The sequence below is a fragment of the Lutra lutra genome, chromosome 6 (assembly GCF_902655055.1).
Source record: "Lutra lutra chromosome 6, mLutLut1.2, whole genome shotgun sequence".
Lineage (NCBI taxonomy): Eukaryota > Metazoa > Chordata > Mammalia > Carnivora > Mustelidae > Lutra > Lutra lutra.
This window is the reverse complement of record NC_062283.1, coordinates 29699446-29721464: the sequence shown is the minus strand read 5'-3', so window position 1 is coordinate 29721464 and position 22019 is coordinate 29699446. Positions and strand designations below refer to the sequence as shown.

The 22019-nt window shown below is 45.5% G+C and overlaps 4 protein-coding genes and 2 non-coding genes across 12 annotated transcripts; 5 read left to right on the top strand and 1 right to left on the bottom strand.

Annotated features, from left to right (window-relative positions):
- The first annotated feature begins 10 nt into the window (after positions 1-10).
- Positions 11-2342, top strand: ATP6V1G2 (ATPase H+ transporting V1 subunit G2). Of its 3 annotated transcripts, none has more exons than XM_047732977.1 (3): positions 11-140; positions 594-694; positions 1205-2342. In XM_047732977.1, exons 2-3 carry the CDS (start codon positions 635-637, stop codon positions 1376-1378), a joined length of 234 nt encoding a protein of 77 aa, XP_047588933.1. In that variant the 5' UTR covers positions 11-140; positions 594-634; the 3' UTR covers positions 1379-2342. The 3 variants fall into 3 exon arrangements, with proteins under 3 accessions (XP_047588933.1, XP_047588934.1, XP_047588932.1); XM_047732978.1 differs by having other exon boundaries at positions 25-149; XM_047732976.1 differs by lacking the exon at positions 11-140 and adding an exon at positions 184-319.
- A 1487-nt stretch (positions 2343-3829) lies between these two features.
- Positions 3830-16059, top strand: DDX39B (DExD-box helicase 39B). Of its 3 annotated transcripts, none has more exons than XM_047732969.1 (11): positions 3830-4036; positions 5363-5607; positions 6390-6517; positions 6800-6892; positions 10174-10357; positions 11434-11552; positions 13821-13952; positions 14881-14990; positions 15089-15233; positions 15376-15523; positions 15841-16059. In XM_047732969.1, exons 2-11 carry the CDS (start codon positions 5397-5399, stop codon positions 15855-15857), a joined length of 1287 nt encoding a protein of 428 aa, XP_047588925.1. In that variant the 5' UTR covers positions 3830-4036; positions 5363-5396; the 3' UTR covers positions 15858-16059. The 3 variants fall into 3 exon arrangements, with proteins under 3 accessions (XP_047588925.1, XP_047588923.1, XP_047588924.1); XM_047732967.1 differs by having other exon boundaries at positions 3831-4036; positions 5261-5607; XM_047732968.1 differs by having other exon boundaries at positions 3831-4053; positions 5261-5607.
- Positions 4783-4860, top strand: LOC125103432 (small nucleolar RNA SNORD83). Its single transcript, XR_007128418.1, has one exon. It is a non-coding gene; the product is annotated as a small nucleolar RNA SNORD83 (small nucleolar RNA).
- Positions 10408-10484, top strand: LOC125103433 (small nucleolar RNA SNORD83). Its single transcript, XR_007128419.1, has one exon. It is a non-coding gene; the product is annotated as a small nucleolar RNA SNORD83 (small nucleolar RNA).
- Positions 16060-16072: 13 nt separating the features above from the next.
- On the bottom strand, positions 16073-17308 carry MCCD1 (mitochondrial coiled-coil domain 1). Of its 3 annotated transcripts, XM_047732980.1 has the most exons (3): positions 17072-17308; positions 16363-16573; positions 16073-16321 (listed from the first exon to the last, which is right to left on the bottom strand). In XM_047732980.1, exons 1-2 carry the CDS (start codon positions 17237-17239, stop codon positions 16388-16390), a joined length of 354 nt encoding a protein of 117 aa, XP_047588936.1. In that variant the 5' UTR covers positions 17240-17308; the 3' UTR covers positions 16073-16321; positions 16363-16387. The 3 variants fall into 3 exon arrangements, with proteins under 3 accessions (XP_047588936.1, XP_047588935.1, XP_047588938.1); XM_047732979.1 differs by having other exon boundaries at positions 16302-16573; XM_047732982.1 differs by having other exon boundaries at positions 16302-16573; positions 17090-17308.
- Positions 17309-18878: 1570 nt separating this feature from the next.
- Positions 18879-19862, top strand: LOC125102453 (FUN14 domain-containing protein 1). Its single transcript, XM_047733701.1, has one exon. It carries the CDS (start codon positions 18935-18937, stop codon positions 19400-19402), a length of 468 nt encoding a protein of 155 aa, XP_047589657.1. The 5' UTR covers positions 18879-18934; the 3' UTR covers positions 19403-19862.
- Positions 19863-22019: the final 2157 nt, after the last annotated feature.

Here is a 22019-nt window from a genome sequence, read left to right as displayed (position 1 = left end):
GTGTAGACCTGGGAGAAGAGGCCAGCCATCAATGGAGGATCAGTTTGGGGGAGACACCGGTGCGGAAGGCTGAGCAGAAAAGGGGAGCACTAAGACCCATGGGTAGTGGAGGACTGCAGCAAGGAGCTGGTGGAAGAGAAGTAGGCGGTGTATGTGTGTGTGTGTATTGGGGGTGGGGGGGAGGAGCCATCTGGTACCTTAGTAGCATCCAAAACATCATCAGCCATAACGACAGAAATGGCCAGTCAGTCCCAGGGTATCCAGCAGCTCCTGCAAGCCGAGAAGCGGGCGGCTGAGAAGGTGGCAGATGCCAGAAAGAGTGAGTCTCCTCCACTCTCCCTTAGGAGTCTGGAAAGAAAATTGCAAGGGGGGGGGGGACAATAAACCTTCCAGTCCCTGGGAAAATCCAAGGTTGGTGGGGAGGAAGCTGGGGCTGGGATGGCTGATTAGGAGGAAAGAAATGGGTGGGTGTTAGAATCTAGTACCTGGTTGGCTGAGAGAAGGCAGAAAAACTTTCTGGAAAGGAATGACCACTACTATCTTGTTTTGTGAGGGGGTCTACCCCCACCCTCTGTTCTTTCTTCTGCTTCCAGGGAAGGCCCGGCGTCTGAAGCAGGCGAAGGAGGAGGCACAGATGGAGGTGGAGCAGTACCGTAGAGAGCGGGAGCAGGAATTTCAGAGCAAGCAGCAGGCGGTGAGTTGTGGGACAGTTGAGAAGGGACTCCAGGGTGCAAGTTGGTGGGTGTATCTGATAAGGTGTGGACAGGGTGACTGTACAAGAAAATAAGGTGGTAAAGGGCTGAAGGGGACCCTTAGCAGGGGCCATGTTATTGATAAAGAAGAGTGATAACGAAGAGAATCTGAGACATTTGAAAGACTTGTACAGCTTTTGGGGGGAATTGCCACCATCTGTGTGGAGTATAATGTCATTTGGGGTGAAAGGCAGAGTTTTATGGTCACATATAGTGAGGTGGTGGGGGTTTTACAGTCTGTTTTAGGATGAAGTTGCATGTCAAGTCTCAAAGGAAGGAGAATTGTGTTGCTTTCTTTGGTGTCTGGCTATTTCCATGGGATGGGGGTGGTTTTGACAAGGGCTTTTCTTCCTGGCCTTGCTCCAGGATCTTCCTCTCCACCTGCCTGGACCCTTCTTTCTCTGTTTCTGCTTTTACCTTTCTCTCTTCTATCCCTTTCCCAATCCCCCCAGGCCATGGGCTCCCAGGGGAACCTGTCGGCTGAGGTGGAACAGGCTACAAGACGCCAGGTGCAGGGCATGCAGAGCTCTCAGCAGAGAAACCGAGAACGCGTCTTGGCCCAACTTCTTGGCATGGTTTGCGACGTCAGGCCCCAGGTCCACCCCAACTACCGGATTGCTGTCTAGGATCCACTGTAGGGCCTGACTGTTCCCTTCCATTTCCCTTTCTCAAAGAAATCCCCCAATCAAAATTACTTCCCACCATCTTCGCTGCTTCTTTCCCACTTTCTCTCCATTCCCTGGAAATTCTAGGGGCAAGATCCAATAATTCTGTGAAATTTAGAAGTTATCCTGTTCAGATCTGAATCTCCTTATTGTTCTTTAACCTTCACTGGGACCTTGTAAACTCCCAAGTCACCCTCACCCAACTCCTCTTAAAATTTGTAGTGTGGAGAAGTCAGGATGTGGAAAACACTTTGGTTTCAGAGCCTGGGACACTGAGGTCCCTTTCCCAACCCTGCCACTTGCTGGGACAGGACAAGCTACTTAACCTGTAGTCCAGTGTCCTCCTCTAGAGGACTGAAATAATGATGATGACGACGATGACGGCAACGACGTTACCTACCTTATAGGGTTGCTGCAATAATTAGGGATCACTCTGTTAAATCCTCGCATGGTTTTTGGCATATAGTAGCTGTGATTCAATAAATGGCTGCTTTATGGCATTAGTACTACTCCCTGCCCACCTGCCAAAACCTAAACACAGCTGTTTCCTCATATTTGTCAATGGCTTTCTAATTCTACTTATTCATTCTGTGAACCTAGTAATTCTCTGAAGAATTAGTTCTTCCTGCCTCTTTTCCCCCAGAGCTTTATGATCCCTGAAAAGTAATGAAAACCTCATTTAGCCTCTCTACTGTGATTCCAGGAAGATGTTGAATTTCTTTGTCTTTTTGTCTCTAAGTTATGTTATGTCTTTATTGGATTTCCCCTTTTCCGATTTCCCCAAAGACCCATCAGATGCTCACTGCTTCCTGAGACCTAAAGTGATGCTATGTTCCCTTGTATGCATGGCTTTCCTTTCTGCATCCTCAATATCCTTCCCTTTGTAACAATGAAAGTGTCAATAAAAGAACTATGGGCAAATCAACTGGTGTGTGGAAGCAGCTTCCTTTTGCTTCAGCATTTCTCATTTTTAGTCACTCTCTTGTTCCTTATTTACATATTCTCCAAATGCCCAAAAGGGCTGTTCTTTGAAACCTGTTGGAAAAACAAAAGGTATTAGTGTGTTATTATTTCTCTAAAGTGAGGAACATACGTGGTTACTTGTCGGGAACCTGAGAACTATAGATGGCAGGTATAGAGAAAAGCTGGTGTAGGAACAAGCACTCTTTGTCCCTTATCTTGCTTTCTTTTTCTTTCTTTCCTTTTTAAAAGAAATATTATTTATTTATTTGAGAGAGAGCAGAGCGAGAGAGAACGTTCATGGCAGGCAGGGTCAGAAGGAGAGAGAGAAGCTTGAGCAGGGAGCCTGATGCAGGACTAGAGCCCACAACCCTGGGATCATGAACTGAGCCAAAAGCAGACGCTTACCAGACTGCGCTACCTAGGTGCCCCAAAACTTGGAATACTTAGGGTCGGAAAAACAGCCCAGAAGGGCACCATCCTTGAATCACTGTTATTTCTCTTGGCCACAGAAAGCACTGCCTGCTTCACCAAACGAAAGATTTGAACCGATGAGGTAATCCACAGTGTAATTATTAACCAGACTCAAGCAGGGAGGCAGGATACAATAGAAATAAAATGTATTTTTATCCTGGCTCTGTTACCTCAATAGCTTTGTTACTTTGGACATATTGCTTTATTTGTTTGCTTGTTATAAAATGGGAATAAGGATACCTATTCCTTAGGTATCAATTAACAGGTAAAGAGCCAAAAGTTTGCTGTCATTTTTGACATCACATCTGACTTCTGAGGCATTATCAAAGACTGGGATATTAAAGGTTTCATTCAGGAAAAAATACAACCTCAACAATGGGGCTGCTGGAAGCGGGGCTAAGGACATTCTGGTCGAGTTAACAATATTTGTGGGATGTTGTGTAACCCTCAAGCCCTGCCATTTATCTTTAACACTTGAGGCAGAATCTAGACCCCCCGCCCCGTGCCCCACTCAGTGGTTTCAGGACACCTTCCCGCCTCGAATTTCCTTCCCATTCGCTTCAGGGTCCTTGGGGCATCAACTACGTGGACCAACATTATTTTGGGCAAATGCCGCTCACCGTCTCCTCCCCTGAGAAAAAGGGTAGGGTGAGGACCCATAAGCGCGCTTCAGGTTCCTTCCTACCCCTCAGCTGGGGTCACACTAGCTATAGCGCAGATGCACCCGTGTCACCTTGACTACCGGGTCAAGGACCCCGTGGGAACTCTCAGTCCGCGCCATCCTGTTCCACCGAGTGGGGCGCCCACGGAGAGGTGCCTAGAGAGAAGACCTGCCCGGCAAGAACCTAAAGGAAGAGGTGAGGGACGTGGAGTAGACGAGGATAAGAGAAAAAAGGTAACAGCGAGAGATGCTAGTTTCCTTAATGTCTTTTGTTACTTGCAGTAGCGGAGGAATTAGAAGTGGCTTAAAAAAAAGAAAAATCCACACAGGCATTTTCTAAAGGCAACCCCACCGCGCGCGGAACGATTGACTCTGGAAAAGAGCGTCTTCCGGTCTCTTGCGCCTGCGCGCTTGCAGGCGAGAAGGCGGGAGGCCCGGGGATGAGGGAAGCCGAGAACCGGAAGTGAAGGCAGATTCCCTCTTTCGTCGCTGTTGCCGCCGCCATATGCGCTCGCCTTGCTCAGGTAAGTTTTGGCCTTCAGTATCATCCGCCTCCATCTGCGTTTCTTTGCGGTCATTCTGTCCAATGGACTCCTGATACCCGTTCCACAGGCTATGGTCTGGTCCCTGGGGCCTAGCTGGGTCATTATTTCTACTGCCTGCATTCCTTTTCAGAGCTCTAAGAGTGTCGGGGGCGGGGGAAGAGGTAGGGATGCTAGGGGGCCCAATCCAAGATGGTGGCCCCAGCGCCATTGTGTTTCTTTTGCTCCCTGCTCCTTTGCTGCGGTCCTTGTTTATCGGAGGCCCTGGCGATGGTGAGAGGCGGCGCTAGGTGTTCTCTGGTCCCGGGCATTTGCGGAGGGCGGGTCTCTTTTCACCTTCTCTTCTCTCTGGGTCCACTTGATGGCCCAAGGTGGGAATAGGAGGAGAAGCCGGTTTCTGGGCCTAGTTGGACTTTTCTCATCTGGACTTACGAACTTTTGTTTGGAACATGTTCCGCATGTTTATGCACGGTGTCATTGTGTGATTATTGGAAGGGAGTCTCACGTGAGGAGTAACGCAAGGGTGATGTGAGACTCCTTGCTCCGGTTTCTGTTAAAGCTGGAGCGAGCGTCTCTCTCAAATAGTTCTTCCTTCTCATTGTATGGGGAAGAGATGAATACTTTTCTGGCTGAGCCATTTCTCTCACACACACCCCCATCCCCGTCAATCACACAGGGATTTCTTATGCACCAGAAGGAGGTCACTGAGGAGTGGGAGGTAGATGGCAGCCACATGATGTTTTTATTTTGAGAAGTGAGCGCTTTCTGCAATGATGACCTTAATCTATCACCCTTGACTGATGGCTGCTTTGTTAGGGAGATTATAGGGAAAGCGCAGAGTTTCTTTGAGGATCTTTAAGGACTTCTCCTTATCTTGTTCTCTATTCCCGTCTCATATTTTGCTTTTCATTTTCTGTTTTCTTCATTACTGTTACAGATCAGGAATTCATATGCTGGTTCTCACCTTCCTACTTCCTGGTTTATGCTACTCTGATCCTTATCTTTTTGGGAATTTGTGTCTTAACTACATCACTTGGGGCCACTGTGTTATGTTTGTTCTTGCTTTTATGTTTTGTGGTCCTCTTAGTTTTTTTCCCCAGGTAAAGGTGTCATAGATGAGGGAAAGTGGGAAGAGTGTGGGGATGGGAAAGAGGTGGTGAAGTCTTTGTTTGTGACTAATAAGTCTTTCATCTGTTTTTTCCCTAGCTCTTCTATCACAAACTAGGGTTTTTTTTTTTTTTTTTAAACTGTTGCTCAAGCCCCCAGTTTCCTTCCTTGTTTTCACTTACTCTGCGTGAACCCATCCAGAGACCCCTCCCCTTCTCCCCCTGCCGGCCCAGTTATGGCAGAGAATGATGTGGACAATGAGCTCTTGGACTATGAAGAAGATGAGGTGGAGACAGCAGCTGGGGGAGATGGGGCTGAGGCCCCTGCCAAGAAGGATGTGAAGGGCTCCTATGTCTCCATCCACAGCTCTGGCTTTCGTGACTTCCTGCTGAAGCCAGAGTTGCTCCGGGCCATTGTCGACTGTGGCTTTGAGCATCCATCAGAAGGTAAATTTTCTTTCCGGTATAGAGTATTCATTAGGCTCCCTAAGGATACAAGAAACAGGTGTGTTAAACAGTCCCTCAGGTGATACATACTTTAGGCTAGATCAGGAAATAAAGGGTCAACAATTATTTTAGTAGGAAAGATTTATATAGATTGTCTTTTTATGTATGATACTTGAAAAGCAACTTAAGGGGTCTGCCATTCTTGCGACTGGTTTATTCTTCTTGTTTACTTTTTTTTTAAAATTTTGTCATTTTGGTTTCTAATTTTGAATGTCCAGAGAGGAGCTGGTTGGACCTTTAGTCCCTCTCTGTTGGGCCAGGCCAACTCTGGTCTCTGGAAACCTTGATGGCTTGATCTAAAGCGGTGGCTTCTGGGTCAGCTGCCAAGCCCTTCAGAGTTGCTGGGTTACGTGGCCTAAGGCGTGGCAAGCTGAGTAGGAGAAATGGCCTGGGGCAGGCACTCATGTCCTACATTTTTACAGGTTAAGGAGGATAGGGACAGAGTCAGGAGCACTAAAAGTGAGCTGTTGGTAGGTGCAAGACGGTTTTTAGCGGGGTGGAGGAGGGGGCACTGGAGTTGGAGGCTAAAGCAAGAACGAACTAGGAAGGCCTGCTTTTGGGATGAATTTGATTGAGGGAGAAGAGAGGTAGAAAGGGTCTGGAAATTGATAATCATTTAAGAAATTGAATGGTGAGAAATAGGCTTGGCGTGGTGAAAAAAAAGTGGTGGAGTTATCTGGAGACTGAAGTCTAATTTATTTTTTTTTCTCCCCTACTTGTAGTCCAGCATGAGTGCATCCCTCAGGCCATTCTGGGAATGGATGTCCTGTGCCAGGCCAAGTCAGGCATGGGGAAGACAGCGGTGTTTGTGCTGGCCACACTGCAGCAGCTGGAGCCAGTTACTGGACAGGTATACTTGGGGAGAGTGCTGTGGAGGACATTTTGGTTAGAAATATTTGAGAAGGGTGTTTTGTCTTAGCCCTGTAGTGCATTCAAAGTTTGTTGCTAAGATGATTTCTGTCACCTTTGATGGCCGTAGGGGATATTACATAGTAATGATGGGGTTAGTGGCTTAGATCTCAGAACTGAAGTCATTTATGATCTGTCAGATGTGCTTTTGTGATGGTTTGCTTCCCCAGAGGGCATAGTAAAGGGATATATTGTTTGTCTCCATCTACTCACCCGGCCCCAGGTGTCTGTGCTGGTGATGTGTCACACTCGGGAGTTGGCATTTCAGATCAGCAAGGAGTATGAGCGCTTCTCTAAATACATGCCCAATGTCAAGGTAAGCCAGGGTAAAGAGACCTGGGAGGGTGAGGTGTGGGGCTTTGAAGGCATTGAAGACTTGGAGACTAACAGTCTTCATGTCCACAGTTTGTTCAATTACCTTTATGTGAAAGTCATGTACAGGTAATAATAGCTGGTAGGTTTCTGCAGACTTTGGTGTGCAAGAGATTTACGTTATAAGGCTCACTTTTGAATACGCATTGTAATTTTAAGATGTTAGCTATGTTCTAATCTTGGAGAAGCTCTAGTTTGCTTTGGTTTTTAGCAAGAGAAGGCTGGAAGTGCCAAAATATCTCTCGTGTTGTGTGTGAATTTTGAGGATTCTTTAAAATGGCAGAAAATTGAAAGATGTTTGGGGGCCACAACAGAATAGAGTTGGGTTTTCCATATATAATCTTGGTTTTCATAGTGTGGTTCCCAAGCCCATAGTTCGGATGAAAATGCAGATTATGTGGGTACCACCCCAGACCTACTGGGTATGAATATGCATTCTAACAAGATCTCCGAGTAATTGGAGTTTGAGAAGCACTGATGTGTATAACTTCCTACTGTCCGCTAGGATGTGGTGAACAATGATTTTGTTTGGATTATTGGGATTTTCTCCTGTTAATCATTACTTCATGTGTTGAGTTCCTAGCCCTAATCTAAAAATAGTCATTTTTTTTTTAAAGAGATTTAGTTTATTTATTTGAGAGAGCGAGCACGCATGAGCCAATGGTGGGCTGAGGGAGAGGCAGACTCCCCTCTGAGCAGGGAGCCCCACATAGGGCTCAATCCCAGGACCCCAGGATCATGACCTGAGTGGAGGTCAGATGCTTAACTGACGGAGCTAAACTAGTCTTAAACTAAATAAAAGGTAGTAGTAAAAGCCAAAGTAGCAATAATATCTGTGTGGGCTAAACATGCTGGAGTAATGTAGAAGGCTTCGTAATGAAAAGACTTGTGTTCTCCTATCTCTGATCTCACTTTACAGAAGGTATTGGTTAGTTAACGTTTTTTTTTTTCTTTTTCCCTAATGGTTCTGTGACAGCAAGTATTAGTCGCTCTTCTCTCATTTTATCAAATTCCAGGTGTTTTTGATTTTTTTATGAAAGAGTAGTTGGTTTACGTTATTCTTTTGTTACACGAAAATTAATTTTAATTCCTTAAAAATAATTTAAATGCCGTACGTGTGAGTGTTACGCTTATTTCGGTTTTTATATTGTCTGATTGTTGTTCTTCCACCAGGTGGTCTTGTTACTGCTTGATTCTAAAAAGTTGAAAACCAGAGAAGTTTCCATTGTTACAATTGTTGAAACATTTATTGCTGGGCTCATTAGTGAGCAAGGATTGCACTTTCTTCTCTATAGGCCTAGCTTACTAGCTTATGCGGCTTAAAAGAAAAATTTTTTTTTTTTTTTAAGAATTTACTTACTTATTTGACAGGCAGATCACAAGTAGGCAGAGAGGCAGGCAGAGAGAGAGGGGAGGAAGCAGGCTCCCTGCTGAGCAGAGCGCCTGACTCGGGACTTGATCCCAGGACCCTGGGATCATGACCTGAGCCAAAGGCAGAGGCTTTAACCCACTGAGCCACCCAGGAGCCCCTAAAGGAATTTTTTTAAGTTTATTTATTTATTTATTTTTTTTAGTAATCTGTACACCCAGGGTGGGGCTCAAACTCAAAACCCAGAGATCAAGAGTTGGATGCTCTTCAACTTAGCCACCTGAGTGCCCCAAAAGAGAATATTCTTTGTGTTAAGACTGAATACAAATTGTCATGACGTTTTCTTACTTTTGTTTAAAATTGTGCTAAAGTGGGCACCTGGGTGGCTCAGTGGTTTAAGCCTCTGCCTTTGGCTCAGGTCATGATCCCAGTGTCCTGGGATCAAGCCCAGCATCAGGTGCTCTGCTCAGCAGGGAGCCTGCTTCCCCGCCCCCTCTCTCTGCCTGCCTCTCTGCCTACTTGTGATCTCTGCCTGTCTAATAAATAAATAAAATCTTTAAAAAATAAAAAAATTGTGCTAAAGTGACTTGTTTGAGGTTGGGCTAGTTCTACAGAATAGCCTATGTGTGGATTTGTCTGGTTACTCCCTTAATGGTGTTAAGTTATTTTCTTTCTAATTTCCTTTAACTGAAATACATATTTGAAAGCTTAACTAATTGAAGTTAAATGTTTTTGGCAAGTTGTTTTGAGTTGATATGCTTTGTATATCCTGTTGCAAATTTGGTTGTCCTGTAATAAGTGATTTTAGTTTTTTTGTGACAGTCTTATTCTGTGATTAATTTTTCTTTCTTTGAAACTAGAAAGCAGTTTCTGGTGTTATTTGATATTGTACTAAGGCTCAGATCCACAACAAATATTCCCCTTATGTTTTTATTTTTATTTTTAAAGATTCTATTTATTTATTTGGCAGGCAAAGATCACAATTAGGCAGAGAGGCAGGCAGAGAGAGAGGAAGGGAAGCAGGCTCTCTGCTGAGCAGAGAGCCAGCCCAATGTGGGGCTCGATCCCAGGACCCCGGGATCATGACCTGAGCTGAAGGCAGAGGCTTTAACCCACTGAGCCACCCAGGCACCCTCCCCTTATGTTTTTAATGTGGAATAATATGTTTATGTTGAATCAGTAATTTCATAAGGTTTATGCAAAAAGGCATTTAAAAATCTGAGTTCAGAGGCTCCGGGGTGTTCGGCCAGTTGAGCATCAGACTCTTGATCTTGGTTCAGGTTTTGATTCCTGGGTTGTGAGTTCACACCCTACATTGGGCTGTACACTGGGTATGGAGTCTACTTTAAAAAAAGAGAAAGAAAAAGAAAAATCTGAGTTTAGTTAGGAAAAAACTTGATATTCCATCATGAGTGTTTTGTGATACCTTGCTCTGGTGATTTCCTGTTACCCCTTTTTTTTTTTAAGTTTGTTTATAATTTACACCCAGTGTGGGGCTCAGACTCAACCCTGAGATCAAGAGTCAACATGCTTTACCAGCCAGATGCCCTTGCTATCCTCATTCTTAGAATGAAGTCTGGCCACAGAATCAGGGGAAGGAAGATTATTAGATTAAGTCAGAAGAAAATGCTAGTCCTGACTGCTCTGATTAACCACATAACTTCGGGCAAGTCACTTTTGTTTCTTAGCTTCAGTGTTTGGGCATCATAATAAAAATTTTAGATTGGTTGATGTTTAATATTCCTTGTAGCTTTGAAATGTTCTAAGAATTCATTTAGATTAAAAGGATGGGAACTGTGGGGAGATTGGACTCTTTCTTTGCTTGTGAGACACTGTTTTCTCCTGGGTTAACACAGGTCGCGGTGTTTTTTGGTGGTCTGTCTATCAAGAAGGATGAAGAGGTGCTGAAGAAGAACTGCCCGCATATTGTTGTGGGGACCCCTGGCCGCATCCTCGCCCTGGCTCGAAATAAGAGCCTCAATCTCAAACACATTAAACACTTTATCTTGGATGAATGTGATAAGATGCTTGAACAGCTCGGTGAGTGGCAACGGTGGGTGGGGCTAGTGATCTGGGAGTTGCCCTTCAGAGCCAGATGATGTTTATTTGCTACAGGAGCACTTCAGTGCCAGGACGACTCTTAATCTATCACCCATGACTGATGGCTCTGGCTCTCCTCTTGGTTTTTGTTAGGCTTTTTAAGCAATCTTGGTGATCAAGGGGAAGTGTGTTTTGTCCTTCCCTTCTGTGATGGAGGTTTCTTTTTTTTTCAAGAGGAGTGACTGCTGATCTTAGACATTAGTCACACCACTGTTCTTTCCTTTTTAGCTTCTCATTGGGGATGAAAGAGGAAAACTGTTTACTTTCTCGCATCCCTTGCACAGCATATATCGGAATTTATAGCTGAATAGATCTTTAGACCTAAGATTAATGTGGAGAGTTTATGGGATTTTCTGTAATCCAGTATGCCACAAGAAAGGCAAATCACCTGTAAGAACTCACATTTAATACATGAGACAGTGGGCATGGACATAGCCCCAGGGATAAGTCATTCCAGATCATCTTTGGCTGTTACAGATGGTGACCAATAAGGTGGGCTTCAGATAGAGGGATCTCACTTGCCTGGCTGGATAGAAAGTACGATCCAGAGGAAGCATGGAATAGGCTCTGACAGCTAGAATGTAATTAGGTGTGCAGTATTTGTGAAAAGTTGGGCAAGGGGAGAAAGGGAGAAGGGCCTTGTAAAGCATTTTTCAAGGGTTTTAGGCCTGTGAGCCTCTGCAGTGGGCTTCATCTCCATGTCATAATTGTGAGATTCAGGGTTTGTTTCATTATCTTTTTGACTGGTTAAAACAACCATTAAAAAAAACATTGCCTGGTTAAAACAAAGCTGGAATCTGATCCCAAGTCTTTATTTCAGATTCCACTGTGTTATTGCAGTGGATGTGATTTTATGGTGGTTCAAGTGAATAGAGTACCTGAGACCAGTCTTTCTGTGAAATGAATCTTGCTTACCCTTTTCCAGCAGTCTTCACCTCACTGGGGAGGCGGTCTCTGGTCTTTGTCTATGACATAATGCTTCTTTTCTCCTATGATTTTTTTCCTTTCTCTTGTAGACATGCGTCGGGATGTCCAGGAAATTTTTCGCATGACCCCCCATGAGAAGCAGGTCATGATGTTCAGTGCTACCTTGAGCAAAGAGATCCGTCCTGTCTGCCGCAAGTTCATGCAAGACGTAAATACCCTTCTACCTTCTCTCCCTCCACTCCCTGCCCACTGCCTCCTCCCCTTCCGCGCCCTCTTCCTCCAGACTCCCTTGTCCTTCAAGTGCCAAGAAGGGGGCACGTGCCCATCTGGGAGTGATGACTCCTTGAAGAGACACACAGAGGCAGAGACAGCTAGTGTTAGGGTCTGCGCGGGCGCCAGGGAAACTCCGGAAGACTTGGTCGGGTTAACTTGAGAGCGGGTAGTGTTCGACCTTTTTTTTTTTTTTCATCACAGCATTTTTGAACCTCTTTCTTTTTGGGGGAGGGCAGAATTTTCTGCCCTACCACCCACCCGTCGTCTCCTACATAGCCCTTACAGCCACGCACCCTCAGAGTGGCATCGAGCAGACAGTTGGAGCCTTCTGCTTCCCAAAACTCATAACCTCCCGGTGGCAGGAGAGCAAGAGAGGGACAGACAGATTGCAGGGCATGTCCAGAAGAAGAGCAAACAGCACAAATGAATCCGCTCCCTCCCCACCTCCAGGGGTGGGGGCCTTTGGCACCTCAGTCCCCGATCCCTTACTCCTTCCCGTCCACACCTCCTCGCACCCATCCGGAGTCTCGGTTGATGTGAGCCAGCAGCAGAGAAGCACCGTGGAGCGGCGGGGGAAATGCGGACGGCACCCAGCGGTGGATGGCGGCAGCGGAGGCCGCGGGGAAACCTGACCAGGAAGCTGAGGACCAAACCAGCCTCTTTTTCCGTTCCCGGTTTTTTTCCTGAATCCAAGGCGTGCCGTGCTCCCCGTTTCCCCCCATATGTGTTGGGGGGAGGGGTGTCCTGAAATGGGGGGTAGATTTTTTTTTTCTTTTTTAAAACAATTTTTTAATGCTCAGAGGAGAGGGATATGGGAAAGGTAAAGTGAGGAGCTTCACTTGAATGTGACCAGGTGGGTGTCAGGGTTTGGGACTAGATGGGGCCTGTTGTATACACAGTGCAGTGTATTCTTTCCCCATCCTGTACTGCTCCTTCCCATGGGGTGTTAACTGTCTTTAGCTATACTTGGGGCTAGGATTAGATTTGAAGGAGGCCATGGAACTTTTTGAAAAGCCTGCCTGTACTAGCCTGCTTTCTGGGATTGGGCTTCTGGTTTTCTCCTGTGCCACACTTCCTTTCCTAAAATCTTGGACCCTGGGTGTTCATGTTAATTATGTCCCCAGGTTAGTGAAGAGTGCTAGGAAACTTGGACTCAGGAGTTGAGTCTTGTGTCAATTTATATTTTTTTTATGTTGCCTTCCTCCCCTTCAAGGGTTTTGTGTGTGTGTGTGTGTGTGTGCGCGCGCGTGCCTGTGTGTACACGCGCGTGTGTATGCGCACAGATGAATATGTGTCTGCTGCTCTGAATTTGTTTCTTAACACCATTTAATGGTACCATCCCTTTAATACTCTAGTTGGTTTGACTCTTAGTTCAAAGACCAGTGCCATCTAAACTATTCCCATGTAGTCTGAGGGCAAGTTGTTACTCAACTTGAGTAACCTTTGCTTTTCTTTGATGGCATTTTTGAGACCATCTATTGTAGCATTCTGATCTGAAGATAGCCGCCCTCCTGATGTGGATCTGATTTCCTTAGTTTTGTTTTTTTAAAGATTTATTTGAGAGAAAGCACAAGCGGGTGGAGGGGCAGAGGGGGAGGGAGAAACAGACTCCCCATTGAGGAGGGAGCATAATGAGAGGCTTGATCCAAGGATTCTCAGCTCATGACCTGAGTTGAAGGCAGATGGTTAATCCACTGAGCCACGCAGGCGCCTCCTTATTCTCTTAGTTAAGAGAATGCTCTAATGAAGCAATCTTTGTCTTCCCCTGTATTTTTACAACCATCTCTGAGTTAACTCTGACCTCAAGTCACTCTGTCCCACCAGTACCCAGGCGTTTCGATCACATTCTCCCTTTGGGGATCATCTCCCATTTTCTTTCCTCTGGCACCTCCCTTTGAGGTAATGGCATCTTGCCAATGGGTGGTCCCACTGCTCCTTTTCCTTTCTGGAAAGTTCCCTTCCCATGCCTGGTTAAGGTTAGGCAGTCTTAAAACTCATGTCTGATAGGAAGGAAATTAGAGCTAATGTAGAGAGACCACATTAAAAGGGGTATTTTTGGGGGTATGGTGGGATTTTCAGTTTTCTCTTCTCCCCATCCCCCCATGGGGTGTATTGGAGATCAAGTTCCTCCACCCCCCCAGGTTTAACCCCCCCACTCTGCCCTCCTCCCGTTCCCCACCCCTACTCCCCCCTCCCCCCCCAGCCAATGGAGATCTTCGTGGATGATGAGACGAAGCTGACGCTGCATGGGTTGCAGCAGTACTACGTGAAACTGAAGGACAACGAGAAGAACCGGAAGCTCTTTGACCTTCTCGATGTCCTTGAGTTCAATCAGGTCAGTTGTTCAAGGTCCAGTAGGTGGATGAGCACGTCTCCAACTGTAGCAGAAACCTGGTTAAGTACCCATTTATTGAGGATGTGATGTGATGTGAGCGTGAACAGTAGAGAAATTGGCTTTAAATGAAATTCTTTTAAATGAGAATTTTTTTTTTTTTAAGATTTTATTTATTTATTTGACAGAGATCACAAGTAGGCAGAGAGGCAGGTGGGAGGGGGGAGCAGGCTCTCTGCTGAGCAGAGAGCCCAATGCGGTGCTTGATCCCAGGATCCTGAGATCATCACCTGAGCCCAAGGCAGAGGCTTAACCCACTGAGCCACCCAGGCGCCCCTTAAATGAGAATTTAAACAAGGTGAGAGCTGCCTTTCTGTTCCATGGCTGTCACAGCCAGGTGTTTTGTAAAGAAAAAGCTCAATAAAGAAAATTCTTAGAAAATTCTTGAGGGGATTTCATAAGCTTGTAAAAATTCCAAAATATTTTGGGTTTGTTAGGTTTTTAAATTTGTTTCTTCTCATGCTATTTACTGAGAAGAAATGCCCCATCACTTAACCTGTTTTGTGGATTTATTAGCACCAAAAACTTACTGAAATTAAGGTAGATTGCTTATATTTTTTCTAATGAGTAGGAAATACTGGTCATGATCTTTCCAGACTTTAGTTTTATTTTTGATCACTTTCTCATTTTTACCATTAGCTACATTCTACCTGGTAGTTTTGGTTACTACTCTCTCTAACTTCTCTGCAGCATGTCTCCTCAGGAAAAATCAGCTGAGTAAGAAAGGCTTAAGTTACATTTAGAACAGAGGAGGAATAAGTGATGGGGATTAGGAGGAATTTCTTTAGAAGAATGGAGTTACTGAAAACTCTTCTTGTACATAATCTCTCACGGATCCCACATGGACCCACATCCCCTGTCATACACCCAGGTGGTGATCTTTGTGAAGTCTGTGCAGCGTTGCATTGCCCTGGCCCAGCTCCTAGTGGAGCAGAACTTCCCAGCCATTGCCATCCACCGAGGGATGCCCCAGGAGGAGAGGTGAGTCAGAGATGGAAAGATGTTTTGTGTCCTTGGGAAGGAAAAGAGACCATTGAGAGAAGGGACTCAACATTTTTCTAATTTCCTTTCTCACAAAGGCTTTCTCGGTATCAGCAGTTTAAAGATTTTCAACGACGAATTCTTGTGGCTACCAACCTATTTGGCCGAGGCATGGATATTGAGCGGGTGAACATTGCCTTCAATTATGACATGCCTGAGGATTCTGACACCTACCTGCATAGGGTAAGCTCCACTCCCATGTGGGCATCCCAGTGTCCCATCTTGCTCCCTGATTTTCTGTCTTCATACCTAATTGTCTCACCCCTCCTTTTGCGAATCTTCCTACTTGGGAGTCGTCCCAGTGCTACCCTCTGTCTCCTTCCAGGTGGCCCGAGCAGGTCGGTTTGGCACTAAGGGCTTGGCCATCACGTTTGTGTCAGATGAAAATGATGCCAAGATCCTCAATGATGTGCAGGATCGATTTGAAGTCAATATTAGTGAGCTGCCCGATGAGATAGACATTTCCTCTTACAGTGAGTATGGGTCTCATGGAACTGTCTCCTCAACTCTTGAGAGTCTCCTTTTTCCCTGGTGTGTGTATCTGAAATCTCATTAGGTACCTAAAGTCTCTGGTGCATAATGGGCACTTGGCAAGTTATATCCCCCTGATCTTGATGCCCCTGTTGGGATGTTTAGTTGACCTGTAGGTCTCTTTCTCTTGACAGACTATTTATCTTTCCTCACTCCCATCCTATCCTCTGCATCCACAAACTACAGACCTCTGCATGCATGGGGGCGGGTCCCTGCCTTGTCCATGTCTTGTCCTAATTGTGCCATGTTTTCTCTGCAGTTGAACAGACGCGGTAGAGGACTCACCAACCTATTTGGAATGTGACAGTCTGTCCCTGTTCAGGAGATGACAGCGGGCATGGGGTGAAGGAGACACTACTGCCACCTACCCCTGATAACCCCCACCCCCACCCCATGGCTTCCCCCTTTTGCATCACCACCACTCCTAAACCCCTGTTTCCGGAATTGTCTGAATTTTTTTTAACAAAACTAAAAAACACATGTGTCTGTGGTGTCTGTAAGTGTTCCATCCCTTTATTGGATTTGGGGTGAGGTTGGACCATGGTTCAGTGTATATTCCTATAAGGACTGTGTGCCCTGCTGTGGGGCCCAGGTCAGATGACAAGGGGTCAAAGGGGAGGGTGATGTGACTAAGAATGCAGAGGCCATGGCTCCTTGCTACTTCCCAATTGCTGCCCTTTGTGGAGGTGTCTTCCGTTTTTCTTAGTGGCTTGGGAGGGGCTGGGATGTTTCTGACCCAAAGGCCCAGTGTAGGTGGTATGTAGTGTTTCCAGTGTTAGAAGGTAAAGTAGGAACTGGTAGGAAGCTTAGGCGTCTCCTAGGCTCTCTCGGTGTCTCCTCATCTGTTCCTTCAGCTTCTGGATCTTGAGCACCAGGGCCTGGGCTTCCCAGGCCCCTTCTTGCCCTTCCAGTAGGGCCTGGTACAGCTCCAGCTGCTGCTCCAGCAATTCCTCGGCTTGAGCCAGCTCAGCTGTGGGGCCAGGCCGGGGACCCTGAATTGGGGGGGCAGAGGGGAGGAAGCATCAGCCAGGGCACAGGGCTGAGGCTTGGGGCGGTCTGCCTCACCTTTGAACCCTGTTACATTAACATGGTCATCTGCTGTGAAGCCAAGGAAGCTTCTGTCTTAGGCATAAGCCTGGAGGTGGGGGCAGTTTGCTGCTCAGGGGTTATAAAAGGACTCCGTGTACAAGGAAGGATACAGAGGAGAGGACTGGCTGTCCCTACCCCCACTAAGAAATAATTAACTGTTAAGGGAAATTCCTGTTCAAGGACTTCATGGACTCTATAAGAAGGGAGGGCTGTGGGGAAAGGGAGCCCTGAGGTCTAGAGGGGTTGGGGGTGGGGAGGGTGCTGGGGATCTGGAAGTTGGAACTAGGCCAGAAGCTCTGGGGGTGGGGGTGGTATCTACTTGGAGCAGGCCCCTGACAAGATGAAAGGGAATCCTCTCCCCTTTCCCCCTACCATTTGCCCCCACACCTGCTGCCACTTACCCTTGGGGATGACCTTATCTTCCCACTGCACGTGGAGCTGGTTTGCTCTTCTGTGCTTGCCTTGGGGCTCTGGGAGCAGCACCTCCAGGAGCCCTGGGGGGCCAGGGTCCAGGAAGGCAGGAGGAGGCGACGGCAGCAACATGAGAGCCAGGGCAGAGGGAGTACCATGGCCGGTGTAGCAGGGAGCTTTCTGAACTGCTTGCCACCGGGAACTGGCTTCTTCCCTCTAGGCCTTGGCCTCGCTTCAGTGACTGGCCCTGCCCAGTGCCCTGCCCCTACCTTTACCTCCCTCCCAACCTGGCCCCAGACAGTCTTCCTCATGTGAAAAATTTGCTGCCTGTTGAGGCAGAACTTGCTTTATTTATTTATTTTAAAAATGTTACTTATTGGGGGAGAGCACAAGCAGTGGAGAGAGGGATTCTCTCCACTGAGCAGGAAGCAGGGCATGGAGGTCCTTCCCAGGATCCTGGAATCAAATTATGACCTGAGCTGAAGGCTGATGCTTAACCAACAGAGGCACCCAGGCGCCCAAGGCAGAACTTGGCTTTAGAACACTGGTGCCCTTCCTACTGAGTCTTAGTGTCTGCTTTTTTTCCCGCACTAGGTCTTTAATCATTTCAGTTCTGCAAGGTACAAGTTACATTGCTGGTGTGCAGGAAAGTGGCTCAGGAGGGTTACCTTCAGGGTAAAATTTCGCTGTTGGTTGGTGGAAAAGTCGGGAGGATTCATGCCCTGGCCCACCTGACTTGAAAGCTCATAGCCATTGACCTGGCTCAAGTATTGGTTACACCTTTATTTCCATTTTTTTCCTTCTTGCTGGCCCAGAATGACATTCCTTCTTGTCTGCATTACATGTTGTAGGGGTTTAGACACTTAACCGACTGAGCCACCCAGGTGCCATGACTTCACTTTAAATCTGTAGTAGAACAAAAGCTCTGGTCACACACCATGCATGTGTGATGTGAGCCTTGTGTTCTGGTGTTGGCCTTCTTGCAGTATATCCTGAAATGTCCTGTGGCTGGAGGGCACTGCTACATCCCTATGGACAAAAGTGGCTCAGAAGGGAGTGGATGGTCCCAATTTTGATCATCTGGGAAAAAGGTAGACCCTCAGAGAAAAGTTATCTCAGAAAACAAAATGACTGGAGAGTAGACAGTTGCTAACCAGCTCACTATCTTTGCGACATCACGCTGAATTTGGAGGGAAGATGACCTCTCCCATAGCATGGGGATCCAGGAACCAGGGAGGGTGATCTTCCCGGAGGTCAGTGGCTCTCAAACTTAGAGGTGGGGTTGATGAAGTACCATTAGATGAGGCCAAACACCCCGCATTCCCCATAGCTGACGTGTTCTCACTTTTCAATGGAAAAAGAACCAAGAACTTCAGCAGGATTCTGGGGGAAGAGCAGCTTCCTCATGTTTCTTAGTGACAGGGTATGCATGATTCATATTTGACTTGCAGTATATGCATGGCTTAAAGTCTTAATTATTGGAACACAAGAGGCCCAAATTAATGTTGTGGCTATGGGAAACTATCCAGTATAAGGTTAAACAGACTACAAGCAACTGATATTGAAGCTAAACTCACCACATTAATAAATTAAAAGCAAGGTTTGTAGCCATTAAGAAATATAGCAAATGAAACTAAGACAATCTAAATGATGCACTAATAAAGTATCCTTCCTGAACACTAGGCATTTCTACCATCTGCATTTCTATTTTAGGTTAGGAACTCCAAAATGGACTAACCTAATAATTTACAGTGGGTAGTTCTAAACCCTAAGTTAAAATAGAGTCTATGGGAAAGTAGTGGGGAGAGGAGGGTGGGCAGGGACCACCTTCAGAACTGGCCGCCGGCGGTATCATGGCGACCCGGAACCCCCCTCCCCAAGAGTATGAAAGTGATGACGAGTCTTATGAAGTATTGGATTTAACTGAGTATGCAAGAAGACACCATTGGTGGAATCGAGTGTTTGGCCACAGTTCCGGACCTATGGTTGAAAAATACTCGGTAGCCACCCAGATTGTAATGGGTGGAGTGACTGGCTGGTGTGCAGGATTTTTGTTCCAGAAAGTTGGAAAGCTTGCAGCAACTGCAGTAGGTGGTGGCTTTCTTCTTCTTCAGATTGCCAGTCACAGTGGCTATGTGCAGATTGACTGGAAGAGAGTTGAAAAAGATGTAAACAAAGCGAAAAGACAGATTAAGAAGCGAGCAAATAAGGCAGCACCTGAAATCAACAATATAATTGAAGAAGCAACAGAATTTATCAAACAGAACATTGTGATATCCAGTGGATTTGTGGGAGGCTTTTTGCTAGGCCTTGCATCTTAAGGATATGAATATTCTGTCACAGTGGAGTCACCTATAAGAAGAGAAATGGTGGCAACAAGGTGGCTTCTCGACATTACTCACCACCAGATTCTCCAGGGCAGCAAGAAACAACTAGGTGGGCAATACCAAACTCACAGCTTAGTGTTTTGCCATTGAAGTTTGGCAGACTGGCATTTGCTGTAAAAACAACCTGTACGGTATATATATAATAGTATTCCTGAGCAAAAACATGCCTTTCATTTATTTTTTTAAAATTTGCATTTGTTTTAAAACCAGCCTATAAAATACCACCATTGGATGTAGAGGGAAAAAAAATATAGAGGGAAAAAAAAATGTGTTGGATATATTCCCCAGCAAAATATTATCCTTGTTTTATTTAAATAAGATATTCTTCATCTTGCTTTATAGTATAGTGCCAGTAATTAAAGATTTGTATTGTAGCTTCAAAAAAAAAAATAGAGTCTATGGATTGGGGTTTTGTTCATCTGTGAGAACTGGTATAAAGGAAAGGCTGCTATTTGAATCAGTTGAAATCTATTGAATGAGTTTTAGATCTCTTAATCCTGGAAATGAAGGAATGAGGATAAATACATATAAGCCAGATTACTTAATTTAATGTTACTGTATGTTTTTGTTACTCTTGAGCATCTCATGTCTTTTTTTTTTAATATTTTAAAAATTCATTTGAATGAGAGAGTATGAAGTGGGGGGAAGGGCAAGGGGAAAGGGAGAAGCTGACTCCTGGATGTGGGGCTCATCCCAGGACCCTGAGATCATGACCTGGGTAGAAGACACACTTAACTGGCTGAGCCACCCAGGTGTCCTTCTCAGTGTCTTAATAGAGTTACCCCCCCCCCCCGCCCTTTTAAGAAAAGGCTTTATGTCTAATAGACACTTAATCAAATGAGAGTTGGGCCTGGCTTCTGCAGGTGAAGTCTGTTTTCAGCCAGGGACAAGCAGAGGATTATGGGGAACATCACCCATAAGGTGAAAGGGCTGCAGAGCTTCCTGAGGTCAATGTGCTGATACTGCATCCTACCCAGTGGATTGGCAGGACTGAGGTGACTGACATAAATTACTGGACCCTTCATATGACACTCCTGTGGAGATGGGTACTTAGGAATATTGAAGTCCACTGAACTTGCTGGGCAATTTTTGTTCTTGTCATAGGTGACCTTCACAGTAACCTTTCAAGAGAGCTTTCTCATTTCACCTTTTTTTTTTTTTTAAGATTTTATTTATTTATTTGACGGAGATCACAAGTAGGCAGAGAGGCAGGCAGAGAGAGAGAGAGAGAGAGAGGAGGAAGCAGGCTCCCCACCAAGCAGAGAGCCTGATGTGGGGCTTGATCCCAGGACCCTGGGATCATGACCTGAGCTGAAGGCAGACGCTTTAACCCACTGAGCCACCCAGGTGCCCCTCACCTTTTTTATTCATGTGGATGTCCACTTGTTCTAGCACAATTTGTTAAAAGACTACCTTTTCTCCATTATATGGGCTTTGCTTCCATCTAAAAAATCAACTGACTCTATTTATGTGGGTCTATTTCTGGGTTCTCTATTCTGTTCCATTAATGCACTCGTTTTCTCACCAGTACCTTATACACTTTCTTCTCCTCCTCCTCCTCCTCCTCCTTCTTCTTTTTTAATTTAAGAGAGACACAAAGATAGTGACATAGAGCATAAGTGAACACAAGCTGCTAGGGAGAGGAAAGCAGGCTCCCCACTGAGCAGGGAGCAAGGGCTCAATCCCGGGACCCTTGGATCATGGCCTGAGCCAGAGGCAGACACTTAACTGACTGAGCCACCCAGGCTCCATACACTGTCTTGATTACTATAGCTTTATAGTAAGTCTTGAAGTCAGGTAGTATCAATCCTCTGACTCTGGGTTCTTATGGTAGACTGGTTATTCTTGGTCTTTTGCCTCTCCATATAAACTTTAGAATCACCTTGTCAATATCTACAAAATAACTTGCTGATATTTTTAATGAGATCGAGTTGAATTTAAAGATCAAATTGGGAAGAACTGACATCTTGACAATATCAAGTCTTCCTATTCATGGATATGGAATATCTTTTCATTTATATAGTTCTTTGATTTCTTTCTTTTTAAATTTTTAATTTAAATTTAATTGATTAACATAAAATGTATTATCAGTTTCAGAGGTAGAGGTCTTACATAATATCCAGTGCTCATAATATCAAGTGCCCTCCTTAATGTCCATCCATCCACCCCTCCCCTCCAACAATCCTCCGTTTGTTTCCTATGCTTATGAGTCTGTTATGGTTTGTCTCCTTCTCTGATTTCATCTTGTTTTGTTTTTTTCCTCTCTTCCCCTATGATCCTCTGTTTTGTTTCTTAAATTCCACATGTGAATGAAATCGTATGGTAATCATCTTTCTCTGGTTGACTTATTTTGCTTAGCACAATACCCTCTAGTTTCATCCATGTCATTGCAAATGGCAAGGTTTCATTGTTTTGAAGGCTTCTTCTTTATCCATTCATCTGTTGATAGACATCTGGGCTCTTTCCGTGGTTTGGCTATTGTGGACATTGCTGCCATAAACGTTGGGATGCAGGTGCCCTCCGGATACTACATTTGTATCTTTGGGGTAGA

Coding starts and splice junctions, on each gene's coding strand:
- ATP6V1G2 (XM_047732976.1), top strand. CDS start 238: ATGGCCAGTCAGTCCCAGGGTATCCAGCAGCTCCTGCAAGCCGAGAAG. Junction 320..593: donor GGTGGCAGATGCCAGAAAGA/GTGAGTCTCCTC, acceptor TTCTGCTTCCAG/GGAAGGCCCGGCGTCTGAAG. Junction 695..1,204: donor TTCAGAGCAAGCAGCAGGCG/GTGAGTTGTGGG, acceptor CAATCCCCCCAG/GCCATGGGCTCCCAGGGGAA.
- DDX39B (XM_047732969.1), top strand. CDS start 5,397: ATGGCAGAGAATGATGTGGACAATGAGCTCTTGGACTATGAAGAAGAT. Junction 6,518..6,799: donor TGGAGCCAGTTACTGGACAG/GTATACTTGGGG, acceptor ACCCGGCCCCAG/GTGTCTGTGCTGGTGATGTG. Junction 13,953..14,880: donor ATGTCCTTGAGTTCAATCAG/GTCAGTTGTTCA, acceptor TCATACACCCAG/GTGGTGATCTTTGTGAAGTC.
- MCCD1 (XM_047732980.1), bottom strand. CDS start 17,239: ATGGTACTCCCTCTGCCCTGGCTCTCATGTTGCTGCCGTCGCCTCCTC. Junction 16,574..17,071: donor AGATAAGGTCATCCCCAAGG/GTAAGTGGCAGC, acceptor CCCCCAATTCAG/GGTCCCCGGCCTGGCCCCAC.
- LOC125102453 (XM_047733701.1), top strand. CDS start 18,935: ATGGCGACCCGGAACCCCCCTCCCCAAGAGTATGAAAGTGATGACGAG.